Here is a 20,674-nt window from a genome sequence, read left to right as displayed (position 1 = left end):
TGTTGCGAAGGCATGGGCAGCTTGTTTGTCGTAATTGATGAGCTTCAGTGTTAAGCATCATCAATACAGATATGGGCCACCAAAAAGAACTCTAACTCGGTTAGAAAGGGAGCGTTAGCTACCTTCGCCACCCTCGTCTGACCATGCCTCCAGCGGCAGCGGTAACTCATAGAATCAGCTTGCTACTTATTAATCGTTTATCACGTTTAGCAGAAGGGATCGGGAAGCCGCCTCTAATTCCATAGTAGTTGTCCGTTGTTACTGTGTTTATGGAAAGCCATGTGAAAAGCACGTAACAGCGGCCCGCACCACTGCCTGCCATGTCCGCTTTCCTCGCACAAAATAAACGAGGCCTTTTGAAACACAAACACAGAGAGAGAGGTTACAATCCTGTGAGTGGATCTCCACTTAGATCCAGTAGTCTTGAACGGATAATGGAGATCTCATGTCCATATACACTCTTAGATCCATCGGGATTTGAGTGAAGATCAAATCAAGCTCTCTCTCACCACATGCACATAGCATCCATCCAACCCAATTTTCAAACAACTAGCATTTTGAAGTGCATTTTCACATAATGATATTCCGAGAATAGCAGCTGCTCAATACAAGCACAAAACATTTTCTGAGAACACCCTCTTTAGGACAATAAAAGTGCCAATGGCAAGCTTGGTGAAACATTAAAAAGCCCGAAGATTAAGAGAGAATGAGGACTGGGGACATTCTTCTTGAGGTTGTGGAATTAGGTGGTCTGATAAGTATGCTAATCGCGTCTCCGTTTTAGCCTGGCATAGCTCTTCGAGTAACAGAAGAATGTAGATCAGAATATTTTAAATGAGTTACGAAATGAGTGCGCAAAGGTGCCTGATGAATGATCGTTTAAACTGCGGTCTTTAAAAAATTTTCCAGGCCAATTCATGAACAAACATCAAATCATAAAAATGGTTGCGGTCCCATCATTTGATTAAGACAATACGGTTCTAGAAATAAGTTGGTGTCTTGAAGAGTCTGCTAAATACACAGCAGGAAGCAAATGACCGCTCCAAGATTGAAAACGACCTGCTGAATCATCTCATCAAAAACCAATGATCGATACAAATCCGAGTTATATCACAGTTGATGCCTTTCATAGGAAAAAAATAAAGGCAAAAACTAAAACTACAAATACGCAAATAACTGGCCATGCTCTCAAAGGGAGAGGAAAAGACATGAAACAAGGGCATGATGGCACTCAACTAAGACAGCACCATAAAACAAAAGCACATCTTGCCATCTCACTGATCAGGGTTTCCACTGATTGGTGTACAAATGCTTGCGTATACTCTCACTGGTGCATGAAGATGGAACTATGTTCGTAGGCTCCACTTAATTCCTCAATCAAGTGCAGCTCATGCAACCAAATGACGTCCAGATGCATATCCAAGAACCACATTCACGTAGCTTATCAATATGACACTGTATTCCAGTTTGTGACTACCTGTTGAGGTTCTAAAAAATTCTCATACGTGTGTTTCGATTCATTCAGCTCTCAGCCTCAGAATCTCCTTGGCTGTCCTCTTCCTGAAATATACCATGTGTTCCTGAAAATGAAAGTAGCAGGTTTAGCAAGTGTGCTACCTTTAGCTATGCATTTCTAAAGAGTGATCCCAATACCAAGTAACAGGCGAAATAGCAAACTCTATCTCAGCACTAATCAGGCAAAGCCTAGATCAACATGATGAGACACAAAAAAGTTCTACTAATGGCCTATTTGGGATTCTGTCAACTAGCAGATCTTTTTTCTCTCCTTAAGTGAAATTCTTTGTGCACTGCGGGCGGTGCGCGGCTCACGCACGGGGCCGGAAGAAAAAAAATTTTTTTTTCGCACGCCACGCCCTGGTCTCATGCGTGAGCCAATCACCACAGGCTGTGCGTGTGTTCTGCATCGCCCGCGGTGCACAGAATTTCTCTTTCTCCTTATGGAATTCGGACTGGCCACTCCAGAGGCATTCTAGATGTTTGAAAACATAGCCTAGTATAACCTGATTTGGATGGTTGTATTGGCCCCATCCACGAATCCTATGGGATTTTGGGCCCAACCATCCAAAGGCCCTAGGACAGCAACAGGATCCTAAACAACATTTCTTTTGGTAAGTATCACTAAATTTTGGTAGAGTGGCACTAAATTTCAAAAGACACTATTTTGATATGGCTCAACAATGATTCAACAAAATGCCAAAGCCATTCACCTGTCCAAAACAGAGGTCCAACCCTCTAGTGTAAAAGTCTGCATACTTGAGCATGAACATCCCGCAGTCCCACCTGATGAAATGAAAAATTATCTGGTCAAATGTTTTGAAGAATCAAATCAATAGACAGAAGCAGCAAAATAGCTATCCCTACCTAGTAGTAACACCAAGAAAGAAATGGGAAAAGATAGGAGCTAACAGAACTAATTTAGAAACAACAAAATGAGCGAGTTAAACATGTAACTGAATGACGAGTTATGAATTCTGCTCTTTTGAAGGAATCACCTGGTATGCTTGAATTTTAAGATTTGAGACATAATAGGAAAATCAAATAGGGTCCCTGCCCAACAGGTTATAGATCTTTATAATTTATTAGTAACTATGCTGTAAATGTTTGATTTCAATATTTCCATGCCACTCAAGATTATCCCTGTTCCACAATCTACCTCCGTCTCCTAGATCCTACCACAACAAGCTTCCCAGACCTGTATTTTGTGAACCACGAAATATTACATCATGTCCATATTTTTAAAGCATGTGGTAAAAACCCACAGAAGATAGAAATATGTAAGGTCTTCCCCAATAATTTGTTCCATGCTTTCCCATACTTGTGCAATGAACTCTACTAACTAGGGTATTTTTGCCGAGTTACTGAGAATCCCTCTTGAAGGTGGAGAGAGACACCTTACAAAAAATTGAAGGATGCAACATTAGGCAAGACAAAGAACATAAGCAAAAAAAGTACTGGATAAAACAATTGAACATAACATGACCAAATAAAATACCAGATGCTACATTAGTGTCTTCCATAATTAGGTGCAACATTCTTAGATCCTTTCTATGAAAGAAAGGAAATTAAAACCTTAAAACCCTCCCTCCCTCTGTGTGTGTGTGTGTGTGTTCAATGTGTACAATAGGAAGAAAGATGCCTGACCCATTTTGAGAGTTCAATACCCAAAGCTTGCATCAAATCATGGTTTGGGTTTTGCTCTGTTTTCCGCATTATCTAATTTCACTTGGTATTACACAGTTAAATGGATTCACTGCCAAACAGCTAAAGTTAGATTTTGTTGTTTACTAGGTATGTCTGTGGCAGACAACTCTACAAAGACAAATTCACTTTGAGTAATACGGACAGCTTTTAAAATTTGATTTTGATACCTTATGGGGATCAATCTTCCAAACAAGCTGATGTTGTTACCAATTTCTTTCAATTCTTAGTGATTTATAATTTTAAGCATTTTACAAATGTGTAATTACATGAAACGAAAAGGTTTTAGTAAATTTTGCAGCACGGTCCAGATATCCAATGCAAAAAGACTAAGAAAAAATGAAAAAAAGTATTGCACAAGAATCAATGTTTTTTTTTTCTTTTTTCCACATGGTATTGCATAAAAATGCTTTCATGATAATATCAAATGACCCTTCTTGCACCAATCAAGGACATCAGAAGACTTTATTGATTGAAGAAATGTATCAAATTACAAGCAGAATATCAAGTCTTTTCTATGTCGTATGTTATAGAGTACCTAGATTGAAAGAAAATGGTCAACTCAGGCAGAGGTTATACTCACAAGATGAGCTAGATTAACATGCAAAATAAGTCATACATAGCCCCATCCATGGAAGTAATCAAGATGACATACCCATTCTTCTGGAGAGGAAGGTTATCAACCGCTTCTTGCTTCCAAGACCTTGTGTCCAACTCTCTGCCACTCTTGTCCTTAACTTCATCCATGAAATATCTTGCCTGAAATTTAAAACATCAAGTCTTAATTGATCATAATCTAACATTCAACATTATTTCAAATGTTTTGAAAAGAGCAAATAATTTAAGAACAGAACAACATTTCAAGCAACCTAACGATACTCCAAAATATCAAGTAGAGAGACCCCATATCACAATGCTCCATATTGATGGCATCAATAATGTGCAATATTAAGTTAACAACTTTGTTACCCGCACTAATAGTATCCTAGTATTTTAATCAAATTATAGAAGTCTTGGAAATAATAATTTAGATATGGGAAATGGCCAAGTTTTAAGTTGACTTGCTACCACTTGACACCAACAAGAGGTTAAGTAACCAAAGAGAGCTACTGTAGTTAGATTCCTAAAATCGTGACATGGAATTTTAAAATAAACTCCATCAAACATATTGAATGGATTGGTTCTTGAAACATCTAATAAATAACTATGCAATGGATGTAATAAGCGTACAACATGTTTTATAGAAAAAAAGAATGCTGGTGAGTTTTATGGGGGCATTCTACAAGAAACAAAATACAACCATCAACACAATTTGGTTCATAATTGCACAATAATAAGAGCATGACATGAATAAACCAGTTTCATAATGAGAGGTGAGGTGATGATGGTGAAATATGAAACGTAATCCCAGCATGAGTTAAGGAAGCTTAAAAGTGGCACAACTAGAAGAAAATTGCAGCAAACTGTTTAAGGATGTTGTTAAGCATTTGAGATAAAGGAAAGCCACGCACAAGACTGAAATTGAGTTTAAAAAAAAAAAGCAAAATAGGACTGTGAAAACATAGGTTGATGAAATAAGGACCAAAAGGAATTTTCGGCAACTGGTGGTGTAACTTTTTTAAAAAAATAATGAATGGTTAATGCTTCTTAAAGGCACTAGAACGACTATTTTCCAAAACTAAATCCTATTTTTTTTTTAGAAAAAGATACAGAAAAGGAACAACGGAAATGGATCAAAACATGGAATTCCATACTGGACCGAACCACCCAATATTGCCTGTACCGTACCGTACTATACCGGTATGTCGAACTGCCACAAACAGACACAGGCATACCGTACAGTACCATATACCGACACTAAGTAGGATTTCACTAGTATGGAGTTCGATACAAAGACAGCAAACCTTAGATCAAAAGGACAGAAGAACAAATGATAATTTTGAATGGTGATGGCATTTCTTTCCTTCGTATTCCAAATACTGTGTTTTTTTACTTGTAATAACTTGGAGAACAGACCACATAAGATTCAGATGAATGCTTCATAACTTTATTTGCTTGAAGAACATATATCTTATTCTTATCTTACCAATACTCTCAGCGCTGTCATGTCCATTCCACCAAGTGAATCAAGATACTGAAACTTCTTATCCTTTACATTGATAATTGCTAGACACCAGTGTATCTCTTTGTGTATTGGAACAAATATCTGCACAAGAAATTGTGGAATTAGACATGAGACAACAGACGCAATAATAAGGATAAAGTTGATAAGCACTCAGAAGAAGAACAATAAGGGCCATAACAACCTTACTTTGTCACACTCAATAAGGCCGTACCCTATCTTCCTTTGAGTCGTCCACCTTTTTACAGCCTTGAAATCATAACAATTTCTCGCACTATAAAGCTAAACAGTAAGCCAAAAAAAAAAAAAGAAGAAGAAAATCAAAAACCTGGATTGAACATTACCATTATTATCTAAGATGTGAATATTCATTAAACAAAACAAAGATAAAGAGCATAAAAACAAGGTGCACCACTTATGGGAAAATGATAAACAATGAAGATGGTAAACCTAATAGTCGAGTGAAATTGCAAGCAAGCAAACAAGTACACATAGCTGATGGAACAAAAATCATATATCCAATTGCATTTACAGCTAAGCCTTGCATAAATTCAACAAAACAGCCATGTGGTTCAGCCATTGCAAAATTCTGAAATCTTCAAGTACCATAACCTCCAGTAGTATGCAATTAGTAGCAATATACAATGTTAGCTAAGTTGCCACCTATCTCCATGGTGCCTGTAATGTCCTTCTAATAATCTAAAACATCCATTCTCCTTTCTAGTATTTCCATCCAGGTTTCAAGGAAAGCTTCAAGGCTACATGCTCTGATATGAAATTCATTTTATAATGCACTTCAATTACCTTGATCTCTGTATGACTTCATTTTATTTTGTCCAAATCTATATCCTCTTTGCAAAGGCCCCTCCAATGAAAGCTCCATACAAGGTCAAAGTTGATCATATGTTTTCACAGATCTTTAACTCATAACACCAAAATACCATTCTTCTAATAAATGGCTTCATATTTCATTATAACTTCTGTAATGTAATTGTGGTTGGTCCGCAGTATATTTTGTTTTTCACTTCAAAGTCGAGAAAAAAGAAAGTCTGATAGTTATAAGCAACATCTATAGCAAGGTTACCAACTGCTAATCCCCTAATTAACCAACCACTGCATTTAAACAAAGAAAACTGGCATAACCCTGAAGTTCCATCACAATCAATTTTCTCAATATGAATCCAGTTACCAATACCTCCCTTAGATATAAACTCCAGCTCTCTGAATAGCTAGATTACATTTTTGCATCAGCATTTGCCACAAGGCAGAGCACCATTTTTTTTATGCACTGAATCATTTAAGCATTTCCAATGATACAGTCTTGACTTGGATCAAACTTCAAAAGAAATCATGGAAGGATAAGAGGAAAAAAATGACATAAATCATAAATGGATAAACCAAAACCCTAATAAAAAACAACAAGCCTTAATAAATGGCATATGCAGAAGCATAATCCAATTCTTATTTTCTTTACAATAGGCTCTTGATGGGAAATTTATACCTGATTAGTATCGGGTTATGGATAGAAATTCAAGCATACAACTAATATCCATATCCTTATCTACATCCATCAAAGAAAAACAGATATAGATATGGATAGACAACCACCCGATCTATATCCAAATATCCGATTCTATCTGTAACCCTATTTAATTTTATATAGCACTCATGAATTTTTAAGGAAAACAAATGACCACATTAATATGCTAGTAGCTTGATTTATCATTCATTTAGTAATATCTTTGATCCTGTAGTGATAAACTTTAATTATCCGAATTATATCCATGCTTCCAGTATCCATTTAAAACAAAGATATGAATTTTTGCACCCAAGTAACATCTGTATCCAATCCAATTTCAGCCCTAAGACAACCTACTTTGATGCATAATAGCAGATTCCTTGTTAACACCAAACACCATGGAGTGAGCATATTGTAATGTACATAGGTAAAAAATAATGGTAGAATAACCATTTAAATATCAGAAACAAATGAACGGAAATAAATAAAATTTATTTTCAAATTTTAAGCAATTAAAATGACTTAAAAAGAAAGGAATAATAACAACAATTGAACATAAAAACAAAAACAAAGAAGGATTTTCAACATAAAAAGAATGCAACACAAAACAAGAACTAAGTGAATATGAATTTACCATTACTCAAAGTTCAACACTCCCAACTCAATCCAAACATTAAATGAATAAATATCAAAATGAGTTTTAAATCTTCAATATAGAAAGATAATTCACTAAGTGAGCACATTAGCAGACCTTCTTAAAGAAAAATGTGTTAAAGAAATGGCATTTCAGAAACTTCTTGGGTTCCCTTCTTTCTCTTTCCTTCAATAGTTCAAGGTACAGATTTATGACCTACACAAGAAAATAAAAGCATGTGCATTAGGGAAAAATTGTAGCTATTAGCTAAAAGACTACTGTTGTCTATCATTCTAATATTGTATATATGGCATTAGAAGACCCAACTAAGCATTTGACATAATAAGATAATGATAATCACCTCATCATTTAGCCAAGCACCGCAACTCAAGCACTGCAGGACCTCTCTTGTTATTTCAAGATTAGAAGGTTCATGGATGACTAGGACTTCACGACTGCAAAGCAATAGCCTTAGTTTGAAACTCTTCCTATAAGCTACTAAAATAATCTATGAAGAGCATAGAAATGAAAATCATATATCATATGGCCAACAGTCAACAATACCTGTTTCTCCCATGCAAAGCCTGGTACACGTCCTCCTCTTCTTCATCTGTAAGAGGGACGAAAGGTTCATCCAAGTCCTGAAATAGTTTAGAAGATTAATTTAGTGGCAGTTCCATTTCCATACCTTTCCTAAGGTTATTATAAGTCATTAGCAAGTCAATGTTAGAATCCTTTAAGGTCTTCGTATTAATAATATGCAAAGTGACAAATAATATTCCAGCTTATAACAGATAACAAGGTTTGCCTTTTTGGTACCATATCCTATACCGGTACTATTCCATTACAGTGTCAGTATGCAGTTCGGCACAGTACAAAATAGCATATGGAGTGTTGGTACAATACGAGACAGCACACAGATATGGTACGATACGCTCTGCACCCGATGGTATGGTAGACCATGATAGATAACAAGGTTTCTCTTCAAGCTCTCTCAACTTCCAAAACATATCAACAAGCTATTAGCTATTAACTATTGGACATCTTCTTTCTTGCCTGTCTCTCTCTAACCTTTTCTTTTTTCTTTTTGCAGATCCAATCAGAGTATCAAATCTGATGTTAACCTATCTAATGCAATTCCATCCATTTGATCATCTCCATATTTGATTAAACGTATGCATTACAATTTGAATTTTACTTTCTAGTAAATAATGTTGTAGAATAAATCTATCAAATTTCAAGGTGATATTTCTTTAAGTTGTACCTTATAAATTTAAGCCTTGCCTCAAGATATAAGTAGAATCAACCACTTCATCAGAGAGAGAGAGAGAGAGAGAGAGAGAGAGAGGAATAGGGATATGAACCAAAAGATTAGATTTGTTCCATCTACTTCTGATATTACTCTTATTACTATTTTTCTTGTTCATGTAAACACTCTAATTTGTGTCCTTTCGTCTTCATCTCCTTCAACTAGCCACTTCCAGGTGTCTCAATCACTGTACTCCTTTACATAACCAATCATAGTCCATTTTTTCTTTCTCATCTTCTCTCCCATTGATCAGAATTTTCATATCAAAAGAATATTAATGTGGCATTTATGAAGGTCTTCCTTACTTTGAATGTCAAATATCTATCGCTGTTAGCCCACCGTTTCACTTAAATTATCTAAATAGAAACAGAGACGAAAGCTGGAATGGAGCATGACAAAACAGGAGGGCAAGGTAAAGATAAATATATTATACGAAGCTTAATTGCACCACTAAAACATGTGACAATGGAAAAACAGTTTTGCGAGCAGTCTTGGGTCAAGAAAGGCTCTGGTCACAAGAATATTTATTTGAAACTAGTGTGCAGGTGAGTGGGAAGGTTTGGGAGGAGGAGTTTGGATATTGTGAGAGATAAGCAACACCATTGCTGCATATATATTCCCCATTACAATTTTCTTGAATTAAAAAATCACAGCAGCCAGTATCTCCTAATAATTTGTTTCCTTAAACTTCTGTATCATTTCCTCATATTTCTCAGACTTATATTGCATTTTCTTGCATTATTATGCAGTTATGCCAAAAATAATTTCAAATCCATTAATATCATGGCTAGATGACAAAAACTTAATTCTTTTGTTTATCTAGTAGCATCTTCTAGTTTCTTCCAGAATCCAAAGACATTCTTCCTTTTTTTCTCCATGCACTTATTCAGCATTCATAAAATTTAAAACTTCTAATCTGAAAAGAAAAAAGGAAAAGGAAAAATCGAGAAGATAGAAGAAAAGTTAAGTACCTCCTTGGGTTTCCTTTTCAGCGCCTCATGAACCAAGTGGAAGGAAGATATCTTCTTCTCGGCCAACTTTACTTCAAATTCCAAGCTACTCAATTTTGAATCATGTTTCCTGATAGAATCCTCATACAGCTCCTTGTACAGTGGACTCTTCTTGACCCACACCTTCTCCTCCCTCGCCGGTGCGGACTCCAGCACGATAACACTCGCATCCTCCACCCTCTGATTCATGACAGGCGAATCAGATGGCTCCTCGGTCCTCTGAACCACGGCTGTCAGATCCGACACCGCCGGTGGTGACTGCGGGGACCCTAACTCAACCAACTTCTCCGCCAACCGTGAATCCGATACCACCGAATGCCCCTCCTTCATGCTACTCACCAACTTCTTGTACTGCTCCAATCCCAACCCTTGATGGCTTCCATCGTCATCGGATCCCTGAATCCTACCAGGACCAAACGACACCTCCCCCTTCTCCCGCCGCTGCGTTGAAGAAGAGAAGGACGCAGCTTTCTTCGCCTGGAGGTACCGCGAGACGAGACCCCCCATCTCGATATCCTGTTCTCTCCCTAGAAAGAGATCCGGCAAGTGGGGTTTAACCGACCCGGCCGAGCCGAGGCCGAAGGCCCTGAGGATCCGCTGGGGGCCGTGGACGGGGCGGGTGAGGGGGGCGACAGGGGGGAAGCGGCGGATGGTGGCGGGAGGGGTGGCGTCAGGCGGCGGCGACGACGGTGGCGGCGGCGGCGGCGTTGTTTCGGGGGAGCGCTGGGGGGCGGGCGGCGGGGAGGGAAGCTTTCGTTTCTTGGAGAAAGGGGGAGGGGAAACGAAGGAGGGATCGGAGAGGGGGTGGGGGGAGAAGGGGAGGCGGTGGTGGTCGACGAAGCGGCGCTTGCGGGTGTCGGTCAGGGCGCCCATGGTGGTCGGATTCAGATCGGGGGGCCTGGTTCCATCGACGAGCTAGTGTTCCATGGGCAGAAACCCTAGAAAGATTGGAGGGTTTGGTGGCGGAGAGGGATCGAATTCGAGAGGGGAGGACGGGACGGGAGGAGCCCTAGAATTTTTTTGGCTGGGAGGGTGGGAACGGAAGAGAGGCTTTTATTTTATTTATTTTCTTATATTTATTTAATTTGAAGGGAACGGTGGGAGAGTAAAAAGGCAAGACAGAGGAGTTGGGTTTTTTAACGTTTTCTTCGGAGATTCGGGTTGTATCTTTTGCGCGAAACAAGGATTCACCTTGCTTCGAGCGAATTCACCGTTCGATCATCCAATGTTAGCTTTTAAAGATGTGAGATCGGTGATCCAACGGTGGATGTGCGAAAGAGAAGGAATCCTTCTTTCGTGCAAAACTTGCAACCCGAGTCTCTTTTTCGGAAGGGATCATTTTTTTTGTACATAAACACCTCAAGAGATCCAATATTACTAGTAAATATTACACTTACCTTGAGAGCCCTATACTTGGTCACTCAGCGTAGCTTAAAAAATAGATGAACTATTCTGTGATTCTCTCTCTCGTAGGCATTTATTAGAGGTAATATGGAATTTTTTGGGTTCATTTGATGCAGTGTTCTCTTCTTCGGGAAAAAAAGCAGGGGAAGGAAAGTCATAAGAAACATTTGAGTTCATTATATCCATGGTTTAGTGGCTTGGCAACTCAACGTTCAATCACCCTCTATTTATTTCATTAATAGTTGCAAATTATACAAATACTTTTATGCCAATGGTGGAGAAACTTTTTTTGTATGCACAAAATACAAGTCGTCTAAAATTATCATGACTTAAATTTTAAGACCGTGGGAATATCAAAATGTAATTGGAGAGATGAATAGGATATCTCAGTACTCGATGTAATTGAACAAAGATTGAAGGAGAGGATAGGTTGAAGAAGCACCTTCATCCTCCAATCTCAAGTTTTTAAGAATAACGTAGCATATCATTTGAGTTTGTTTAATTGCTTTTGACAAAACAATGAGAATTGTATAGTCAAAGCGCTCCAATGATTCTTTTAATTTCCTTTCCTTTTTCCTCTTGAAGTGTATTGCTACTATATATATTAGATAAAACTAAATAGTCTAGCCATGCCAATGGTCTATGATGAGAGTAAGAGATTGCAAGTATTTATAGAATTCTCAAAGTCACCTATATTTTCTCTCACCTTCATACAACTAATAGAGCTTCCTACTTATGCAGGAAAGCACATACACCAAATACAAGGCATCTAATTATAGAAAATGAATTAGAGCCCTATAAATTATAATGGCAAGAAATGGTTCCAATAATGAGGGTAGGTGAAGTGCACATGTATGGATGTGAAAAGTAGGAAGGATGCATATAAAATACTGCATCACTCCATACAATCCATGATAGTGCTATATGTCATGATCGTAAGAACTGATGAGCTACTTAATTGCTTTATCTAAAAATACCATAAGATTTACAAGATTCGAAATGAAAAATTTATTTTTTAATTCTTTTCTCAAATCTTCAATCATTTAGGTTTTATTGTTTCTTTCAGTTATTTTATTTGATTTTTTTATGCATATCTTTATAAGAAATCACAATGGTTAAGAACTGTCATAAAAACGCCTATTTGCGTTGTCAAATTTTGAGCCACTCTATACTTTCAAATAACAAATTATCTAAGATATGGGGAAAAAATGACAAACAAATATATAGTCAAACTTTGTTTTAGTCCCGACAAATGGCATACCGGAACTAGTTCAAATGGAGATGGCCCTTTTTGCTATAATGCCCAGCTGGAGTATGAAATTAGAAAAAGTTTCTAGTTTCATTCATGTGTCTCAATCCTAAACTAATTGCTCTGGTCTGTATGCCTAATGAAAAGATAAAGTTATGGATATTTACACATAACAATGTTTGAGTTTAGATGTTAAATAGCTTCCTTGTTTTGTTGCAAAAATGTTAAATAGCTCTTGATTTAGTCATCATGTACTAGTTTTTAGCTTGCCTTGGCCGGCAGCTTGCAGAAACCTAAAACCAGCCAAATGATTATTTAGGGGAGATTGTTCATTATTGGTTTGAACTTGTCCTAGCAAAGGAAGTGCAGAGAGTAGTGAAACCTCCTATGATGAATTTGTACACAACTCCCTACTTTAGTACAATTTGTCGGTGAATTATTGTATCGTTTTCTATATGTTAAGGGCTATTTGATACTAGTGTGATAATAATTTCTGCAAGACATCTTATTTGAGTTTAGTTATATAGGTTATACTTCATTCATTGACTCAATTTGAACTATCTTGAACAAGCAACATGCATGACTAGTTTTTAAGATAGTCTAGACAAGTTATTTGGGACTGCTGCAAACCAAGATGGTAACTATTTTAACTTGACAACAAATGAAAATTTAAACTTACAAGTAGGCCCTCATTTTATTTGTTTTAAACTAGTTGAAAGAATTCATATAACCTCGTTGCAAAAAAAAAAAAAAAAAAGGGATTGGATGCCCTAGATTTTTTTCCATCAATTAGTTCTTACTTTACTCCTTTTTTTTTTTTTTGTATTGAGTCTCATTCATCTAAACCTCTCAATGATCATAACCTTTATCTTCATCAAAACAAGGAAAATAAAAAATAAAAAATAATGACCATTAGAAGCTTAAACCTATCCACTTAGTTTGCATCAATACCAAATTCTTATGCATAATTGATTAAACTCAACTGAAATTACATTCATTCATCCTCCTTCTACCTAGAAATTAGTGTAGAAGGAATTGTCCATAACCATAAATCAAATATGCAGAAATATGTAGAGATAGGTGCACTTTTCCTTGATTCACTTTATGTGCAAACAAATAATTAGTTGCTGGAAACTTGAGTCTATGTCACACAAAGAATGGTTATTATTGCGGCCAATCCCCTCGTCGTCTGGTCGCCGGGAGTGAGTGCCTGTAAAAGAAGTCTGCACTGACCGGAGGTGTCTCCGACGGGGACCCTCCGACGGTCAAGTCAGAGAGGAGACTAGGCAACAGTAGAAAAGAATCAAGGAGCTCAGCGAGAGAGAGAGAGCTAGAGAGGAAGAGTTCAGGGGTTGCGAAAAGAACCTCTACCAGCACTGTTGCCTTCCCCGTTTTATAGTAGGGCGCGGCATGGTGCCGTCATTAATGGCGCAAACAATGGGAGAATTGTCAAATCGCCGAAGACTGTCAGAGTCACTGTGGGACTGTCAAATCGCCGTGGGACTGTCAAATCACTAGGGTTGACCCATGCCTTAGGTGGGATAATGCCCCAGGGCGGCTATGCCGCACGTCGCTGTCAGGACGAACAGTCTCCAGCAGTCGTACGGTGTTTGAAGGAGTCGACCGACTGTATGTCGGTGCCTGATTGAAGAATGTCGGGCGAAAACCCAGGAACCCTCCAATGATCAGTCGGGTGTGTTGCGAGAGTCGGATATCGGGCTCCACAGCTCGACCAGTCGAGAGCGGAGAGAGTCTACCCGACCGACGTATACTCGATCGGTCGGTGTCAACATTCGTCGGTCGGTAGAGTCGGGCGCTGGTCAGGCGGGCCCGACGGTGAGTCGGCGTGAGGGAGACCGGTCGGTATATCCCAACAGTTGCCCCTCCCACTCCTGAGTCGGATGGTGTGCTGGCCAGCATCTTGGCATGGGCGGCAGCGTCAGACGAAAGGAGTGGATATCCATCGCATTAAGTCCCGACTCTGACGACCATACCGCTGGTTGGTCCGATGTCAGGCATCTTACGAGTGCCAGGCGACTCATCGGTGTCAGACGTCTTATCCCGTCGGTGTCGGACATCCCGTCCCGTCGGTGTCAGGCATCTCGTCCCGTCGGTGTCGGACGTCCCATCCCATCGGTGTCAGGCGTCTCGTCCCGTCGGGAATGGAAACCGCCGTTTTCGTCGTCCCTTCGGGAACGCGAAACGCCACGGCTTTTTCGCCGCATGGCAGGTGGCCATTGGGCCGGGTCCGCTCAAGCGGATGGAGGTGACGTGGCCCGATCTGAGGGCAGGTACGTCGAACCGTCGGACCAAAGGAGGGCCCAGATGTCGCCATGCGTCACGATCTGGGAGATCCTCGCTGGTCGTGCTTTCATCTCGGCCATCAGGGGGTACTATATATACAGCGTCGCCTGCATCCGGATTTTCACTTTTCAAACTTACTGTCGAGACTCTGGTTGAGCGGTCCCTTGCCTCAGGTAACTGTCTCCGTTTTCCCCCCTCAGGAAATCTTTTCCCTAGGATCCTTCACCGTTGTCCTTCTTCTTCCTTGCTTCCTCGTGGTTCTCTTCCTTCTTCTTCTTATTCTCTAACCTCTGTTCCGGTGTAATGGCTAGAACATCTCCAAGAGGAGGTCGGTCGGGGAATCCGACTGACGATTCTCGATCGACCCCAGAGGTGGAGGTCTCTTCACTATCAGGGTCGAACGTTGATCGGCTCCGGAAGCAGTACTGCATCCCGGAGCAGTTCCAGCTGTTCGCCCCTGGGGCCAATGGTCGGGTTAACAGCCCGCCTGAGGGCCAGGTGGCCTTCTACGTCGAGGACCTCCGGGCCGGTCTTCGCTTCTCGGTCCCGGAGTTCGTCCGGAACGTGCTGGTCTATTACGGGCTATGTCCGGCACAACTTGCGTCGAACTCGGTCCGGCTAATAGTCAGTTTCGTCCTGTTGTGTCGGCTTTTGCCGACCATTCCTCGGATTTCACTCTTCCGAGCTTTTTTTGTTCTCCGATCCCACCCTAAAGTCCGAGGGTAGTGGTATTTCAATCCTCGGAAGGGTCTCTCCTTCATCACCGATTTTCCATCGTCGATTCATGGGTGGAAGAACCAGTTCTTCTTCGTCTCTTCTTCCGTTCCTTGGGGGTTCCCTACCCGTTGGGGGGACCCCCGAACTCAACCAAACGAGAACAGTCGGGTGGAGGCCAGGGATCGGGAAGACTTCCACCGTCTGAAGGACATCTCAGTGCCGAAGCAGAGGGAGCTCGTCACCGAGCAGGCCTTATACGACGCCAGTCTCAGCTTGGTGCCCCGCCTAGGTCTGTTCTGTTTTTGTTTTTTTTTTTTTCCGATGCTGATCCTCCGTCATTATTACAGACATGCCGCCAAAGACGAGGTTGACGGCAGCCGACATCCGACAGCATGCGGCGTGCAAGAGGCCGGTGCAAGGGGCCGAACCATCTCGGCCTCCCAAGAGGTCTCAGGTGGCTCCGTCGAGCGAGCCGGCTGGGGCGGAGGAGGGGCCCGACTTTGAGCGGGCACCGAATCGGGAGCCGGTCATTGCACTGTCGGTGCCGACAGTGCCCGTTGAAGTCCCGTCCGAGGGACCGTCGGCCGAGGGAGCAGCCTCGCCCGAGGGACGGGCGGCCGAGGAATCGGTCGAGGGTGTGCCGGCTGCTCGCCGGCAGAAGAGGTTCGGGAAGAGGCTTGCAAGCCCGAACAACCTGCATCGGCGGCTACCGCGCCTTCGGGAGGGACCCAGTCGGACTCAAGCATGCCCTCCCTTTCCGATGTCATGGCCTGGATATCCGCACGAAGGAAGGCCCCGATGGCATCCGGCGACGACAGGAGGTCGGTCGGTGGTGGGGCATCGACTGACTCCCCACTTCCTGAAGGAGCATCGGCCCTGGCCAACCACGACTTGGCCAGGAGGCTATGCCAGGCGCTCATCCTCCCGACCGACGTTGAGGCCATGAAGAATCAGTGTGTCTCCGACATGCTGTCCTCGTTCTACCCGACTATGATCCAGGTAAGTCTTCCTCCTTTTCGTTTTCATTATCGTTTGTCATAAGTTCGGTCTTCTGACGGTCGGCTTCATTTTTTGCAGCTGCTTTATAACATATCCGAGCTAGAGGCCGGATATCGAAGATTCGACGATCTGCGCGCGGCCTGGAAGGATAAGGCCATGGCCGTCGAGGCCGATAAGGTCATACTGGTCGACCAGTTGCAGCAGTCGATCGATCGGGAGGCCCGGCTTGAGAGGGAGATCTCCCGTCTCACCGAGGAGGTCTCTCGACTCACAGGCGCTCTGGCCGCTTCGGGGACCGAGCTGCAGTCAGCTCGGGACGACGTCAAGCAGAAGTCCCGCACCGTTCGTCGGCTGCATCACGAGCAGGACGATTTCGCCAAGGAGCTCAAGGCCGAACACGAGCAGCCCCGAATAAGCCTAGGGAACCTCGCTAAGGCTGAAGAGAACCTATCCACCGCTCAGGCCGACGCGGACATCGCTAGGGCGGAGGTGGAGTCGGCAAAGGAAGCCATGGGTCGGGCTATGGAGGACTTCCGCGACTTCGAGGAGTACCGGGAAGAATTTTTGGAGAGCGGCTTCCTTTCGTACCGAGTGGGGTACGAGGATGCTCGGGAAGCCGTCCAGAGCTTGTATCCGGAGCTCGACCTCAGTAGCATCGTCCTGCCAGAGTCGGAGGCCCAAGCTGTGGAGGAGATGGCTGACCCATCATCGGGAGATCGCACCACCGTAGTGGAAGCCAAAGCCGATGCAGACCAGGCCACCGAAGGTCAGGCAGCTCCGACTATCGAAGCGGCCCCGAGCCCTGGAGCCCGAGTGGACGCGCCGACCGCCCCTAATCTTCGCCCGGTGGAGGAAGCCGACTCCGAAGATTAGTCGGTCTTTTATTTTTACTTTTGTTTAGCATACTTGTAATCAGGCCTCGGTCTAATTTTGTAAACTTAGCTCGAACTTTAATGAAATCAAAGTCTTTTTAACTTTGACCTTTTCCTCTGTCTCTATGTATCTTGAGATGTATCTTGTGTGATTCGCCGAAATACTTTTTGAACGCATAAGTCGTAAGCGCAACGTACTAGTTAGGACATTCGGTAGGATCCCAGATAACGATCCGAGATAGTCGGTAGCGCGTGCCATGGCAAAGGCAGAGCAAATTCCGACTTTGGATCAGCCTCCCGACTGTCGTGTGACCCGACGATCGAGAGCTTAAGTCGAACGCCTGTCGCCTAGACGTGAGTCGGACGCGTACATCGAGTCGAAGGTCGACCGACCTCCGTACATAGCTCAATGGTCGGGTCATTTCGTAGGATTTGATAGTCAAATATCGTCCGATGCATTCAGTCGAATGGCGTCCGACGCATTTAGTTGAATGGCATCTGACGCGTTTAGTCGAATAGCGTCTGACGCATTTAATCGAAAAAACGATGACAAGTTGAGTTCCCATTACCCAGACCTAGGTCGGGTACATACGTCGCACCGTGTGATAAATGGTGGTAAGCCGAATATTCTTCGATCGATCATAATCTGGTCGGTAAGTTGCGAACGCGACATCGGTCGCATTGGCGTTTGGCCTTTCTTGGTCGGGGCCGAGTTGGCGAGTCAGCCGATCATTTTGCCCGAAGGTTTGACTGTAGAAGGAGTGTAACCCCCATCGTCGTGGATGTATCGGTCGTCGTGGATGTATCGGTCATCGCAGATGTATCGATCGTCGCAAGCGTCCGATGTGTCGTTGGCGATCGGGCCGTTGGTTCCCAATGGAACGTTGGGCTCAAGTCGGGGCGTCGGGGCTCGTACTTCTGACGAGCGTCGACCCACAGTCGAAGAGTCGAGATTCCAGACTCCGAAGTTTTGAAACTGAATTTGTATTCCGGGTGAGGAGATACAAAGTTCACTGGTAGTACAACTTTAGATTGTCGGCATTCTAGGTCCGGGGAATGGCGTTCCCTTCTAGAGTCTCCAGTCGGAAAGCTCTTGGCCTGTAGGTGTCCGCTACCTTGTAGGGTCCTTCCCAGTTCAGAGCTAACTTTTCCTGGTCTAGAGGCTTCGAGACTTCTGCCTTTCTTAGGACTAGGTTCCCAGGCCTGAAAAGCTTCGGTTTGACCTTGGCGTTGTAGTATCGGGCTACTCTCTGTCGATAAGAAGCCATACGAAGTTGAGCCTCGCACCGGAGTTCGGGTAGGAGGTCCAGGTCGGTCCTCCGACACTCGGAGTTGTCTGGCTCTTGGTATTGCTCGACTCTAGTCGATGGTAGCCCGATCTCGAGCGGTATCATTGCCTCCGTCCCATAGGCCAAGCTGAAAGGTGATTCTTCGATTGGGACACGGGGTGTCGTTCGGTACGCCCATAGGACGAAATTCAACTCCTCGACCCAGAGGCCTTTGGCTTCACTCAGTCGGATTTTAAGTCCATGCAGAATGGTCCGGTTGGTCACCTCGACTTCACCGTTGGACTGTGGGTGTCCGATCGAGGTCAGTCGGTGCGTGATATGGAATCTCGCATAGAAGTCTCTGAAGTCTCGGTTGTCGAATTATCATCCATTGTCGGTGATGATGGTGTGCGGCAATCCGAACCTGAAGATGATGGACTTCTGGACGAAGTCCTCCATCTTCCGCTCGGTGATTTTCACCAGAGGCTCGGCTTCCACCCACTTAATGAAGTAGTCGATGGCAACGACTATAAACTTCCTCTGGCCAGATGCCGGAGGGAAAGGACTGAGTATGTCGATCCCCCACTGGGCGAAAGGCCACGGGGCGACAATAGGGGTGATTTGGCTGGCTGGTTGGTGTTGTATGTTGGTGTACCTCTGGCACGGCTCGCACTTTCGAACCAACTCAGCTGCATCCTTCCTCATGGTAGGCCAGTAGTAACCTTGCCGTAGGATTTTGTAGGCCAAGAATTTGGCCCCCAAGTGATTTTCGCAGATCCCTTCATGTACTTCTCTGAGCACGTAGTCCGCGTCGGTCGGTCCCAAGCATCTGAGCAAGGGGAGGGAGAACGACCTTTTGTAGAGTCGGCCATCCATTATCACGTATTGGGAGGCCGACCATCGGAGCCATTTGGCCTCCGCGAGGTCCTCAGGGCTAATTCCATCGGTCAGGTACCGAACAATCAGATCCATCCAGCTTGGTTCGGCCGTTAGTTGTAGCACCTCCTCGATCCTGTCAATGCTCGGCTGCTTGATAAACACTTAATTTAAGTCATTTAAAGTAGAAAATCATATTTAATTTATTTAATTTATTTTATTTATTAAGAATTTGATATTTTTTTTTATGTTTTATAGGAAAGATGATCGCCGATACAAAGAGTCCGATTCATAGATCAAAAAGATTCAAGTTTGAAGAAAATTGGACTTAAAATAAAATTAAAATAAAAGAAAGACGCATATAGTATTATAGAAAATGAAGATACTATGCAAGGAATCCAAAAAGATATAGATGTCATTGTGAAGAAACAAAAGTTTCTTTTTGGAATATGAAAAATTGTTTCACGTTGAATTTTCTCCTGGGTGCGCGAGTGGACGTGGCGTGAGCTCGTGGGTGCACAGGGGAGCTCGGACGCGGGCGGACAGACGCGTGAGGCGTGGATGCGGGGCGGACGCAGCGCGAACGCGGGGCGGACGCAGCGCGGACGCGAGCAAGCACGGATCGCGGCAGCGCAGGCGATGCATGAACGCGCAGACACGGGGCGGAACGCGGACGACATGCAGGCGGGCGCGGATGCGGGTGCGGCATTCGGATGCATGGTCTTTAATATTTTTTTTGGTCCCATATCGAAAAATAATGTAAAACTCCTTCCTCCTAACACCTATAAAAAGGCTCTTGTACTTCTATTTGAGATCATCCCAGAAATTCTTCTAGAGCCTTGCGTAGAGAAAAAAAAAGGGACTACTTCATGAGCAGCTAGGCTAGCAGTCTCGGGAGTGGAGAAGAAACTTTGTAACGACACAGAGCGGGTTTATTGTTCTAAACTTTCTTGTATTTCTTTATATGCAATGAAGATTATGCTTTTTATTTAAATTATCATGAGTTCTTTATTTGCTCTCTTTCATATGCTTTTATTTATGCTTTCCTGTTAGATTAATATTAGAAACAATTTTTACTTTCCGGAGACACGCCGTGATCTACGGATACGGGGTATGCCGAGGAAAGAAGAATTGTTTACCTAGTACTTTTCGAAGACGCACCGTGATCTACG

General features: G+C 42.8%; 1 protein-coding gene across 2 annotated transcripts; it reads right to left on the bottom strand.

The window, feature by feature from the left end:
- Nucleotides 1-1,048: 1,048 nt before the first annotated feature.
- Nucleotides 1,049-10,857, bottom strand: LOC105039843 (ubiquitin-like-specific protease ESD4). 2 transcript variants are annotated; one of them, XM_010916143.4, is made up of 9 exons: nt 9,775-10,857; nt 8,059-8,135; nt 7,856-7,949; nt 7,612-7,710; nt 5,531-5,623; nt 5,306-5,425; nt 3,875-3,978; nt 2,229-2,301; nt 1,049-1,580 (listed from the first exon to the last, which is right to left on the bottom strand). In XM_010916143.4, exons 1-9 carry the CDS (start codon nt 10,684-10,686, stop codon nt 1,518-1,520), a joined length of 1,635 nt encoding a protein of 544 aa, XP_010914445.2. In that variant the 5' UTR covers nt 10,687-10,857; the 3' UTR covers nt 1,049-1,517. The 2 variants fall into 2 exon arrangements, 1 of the variants encoding a protein (XP_010914445.2); XR_012137714.1 differs by lacking the exons at nt 1,049-1,580; nt 2,229-2,301 and having other exon boundaries at nt 3,870-3,978; nt 5,526-5,623.
- Nucleotides 10,858-20,674: the final 9,817 nt, after the last annotated feature.

Source organism: Elaeis guineensis, chromosome 1, assembly GCF_000442705.2.
Source record: "Elaeis guineensis isolate ETL-2024a chromosome 1, EG11, whole genome shotgun sequence".
NCBI lineage: Eukaryota > Viridiplantae > Streptophyta > Magnoliopsida > Arecales > Arecaceae > Elaeis > Elaeis guineensis.
Note: the sequence above shows the minus strand (reverse complement) of the source record. Positions and strands in the feature narration are given on the sequence as shown.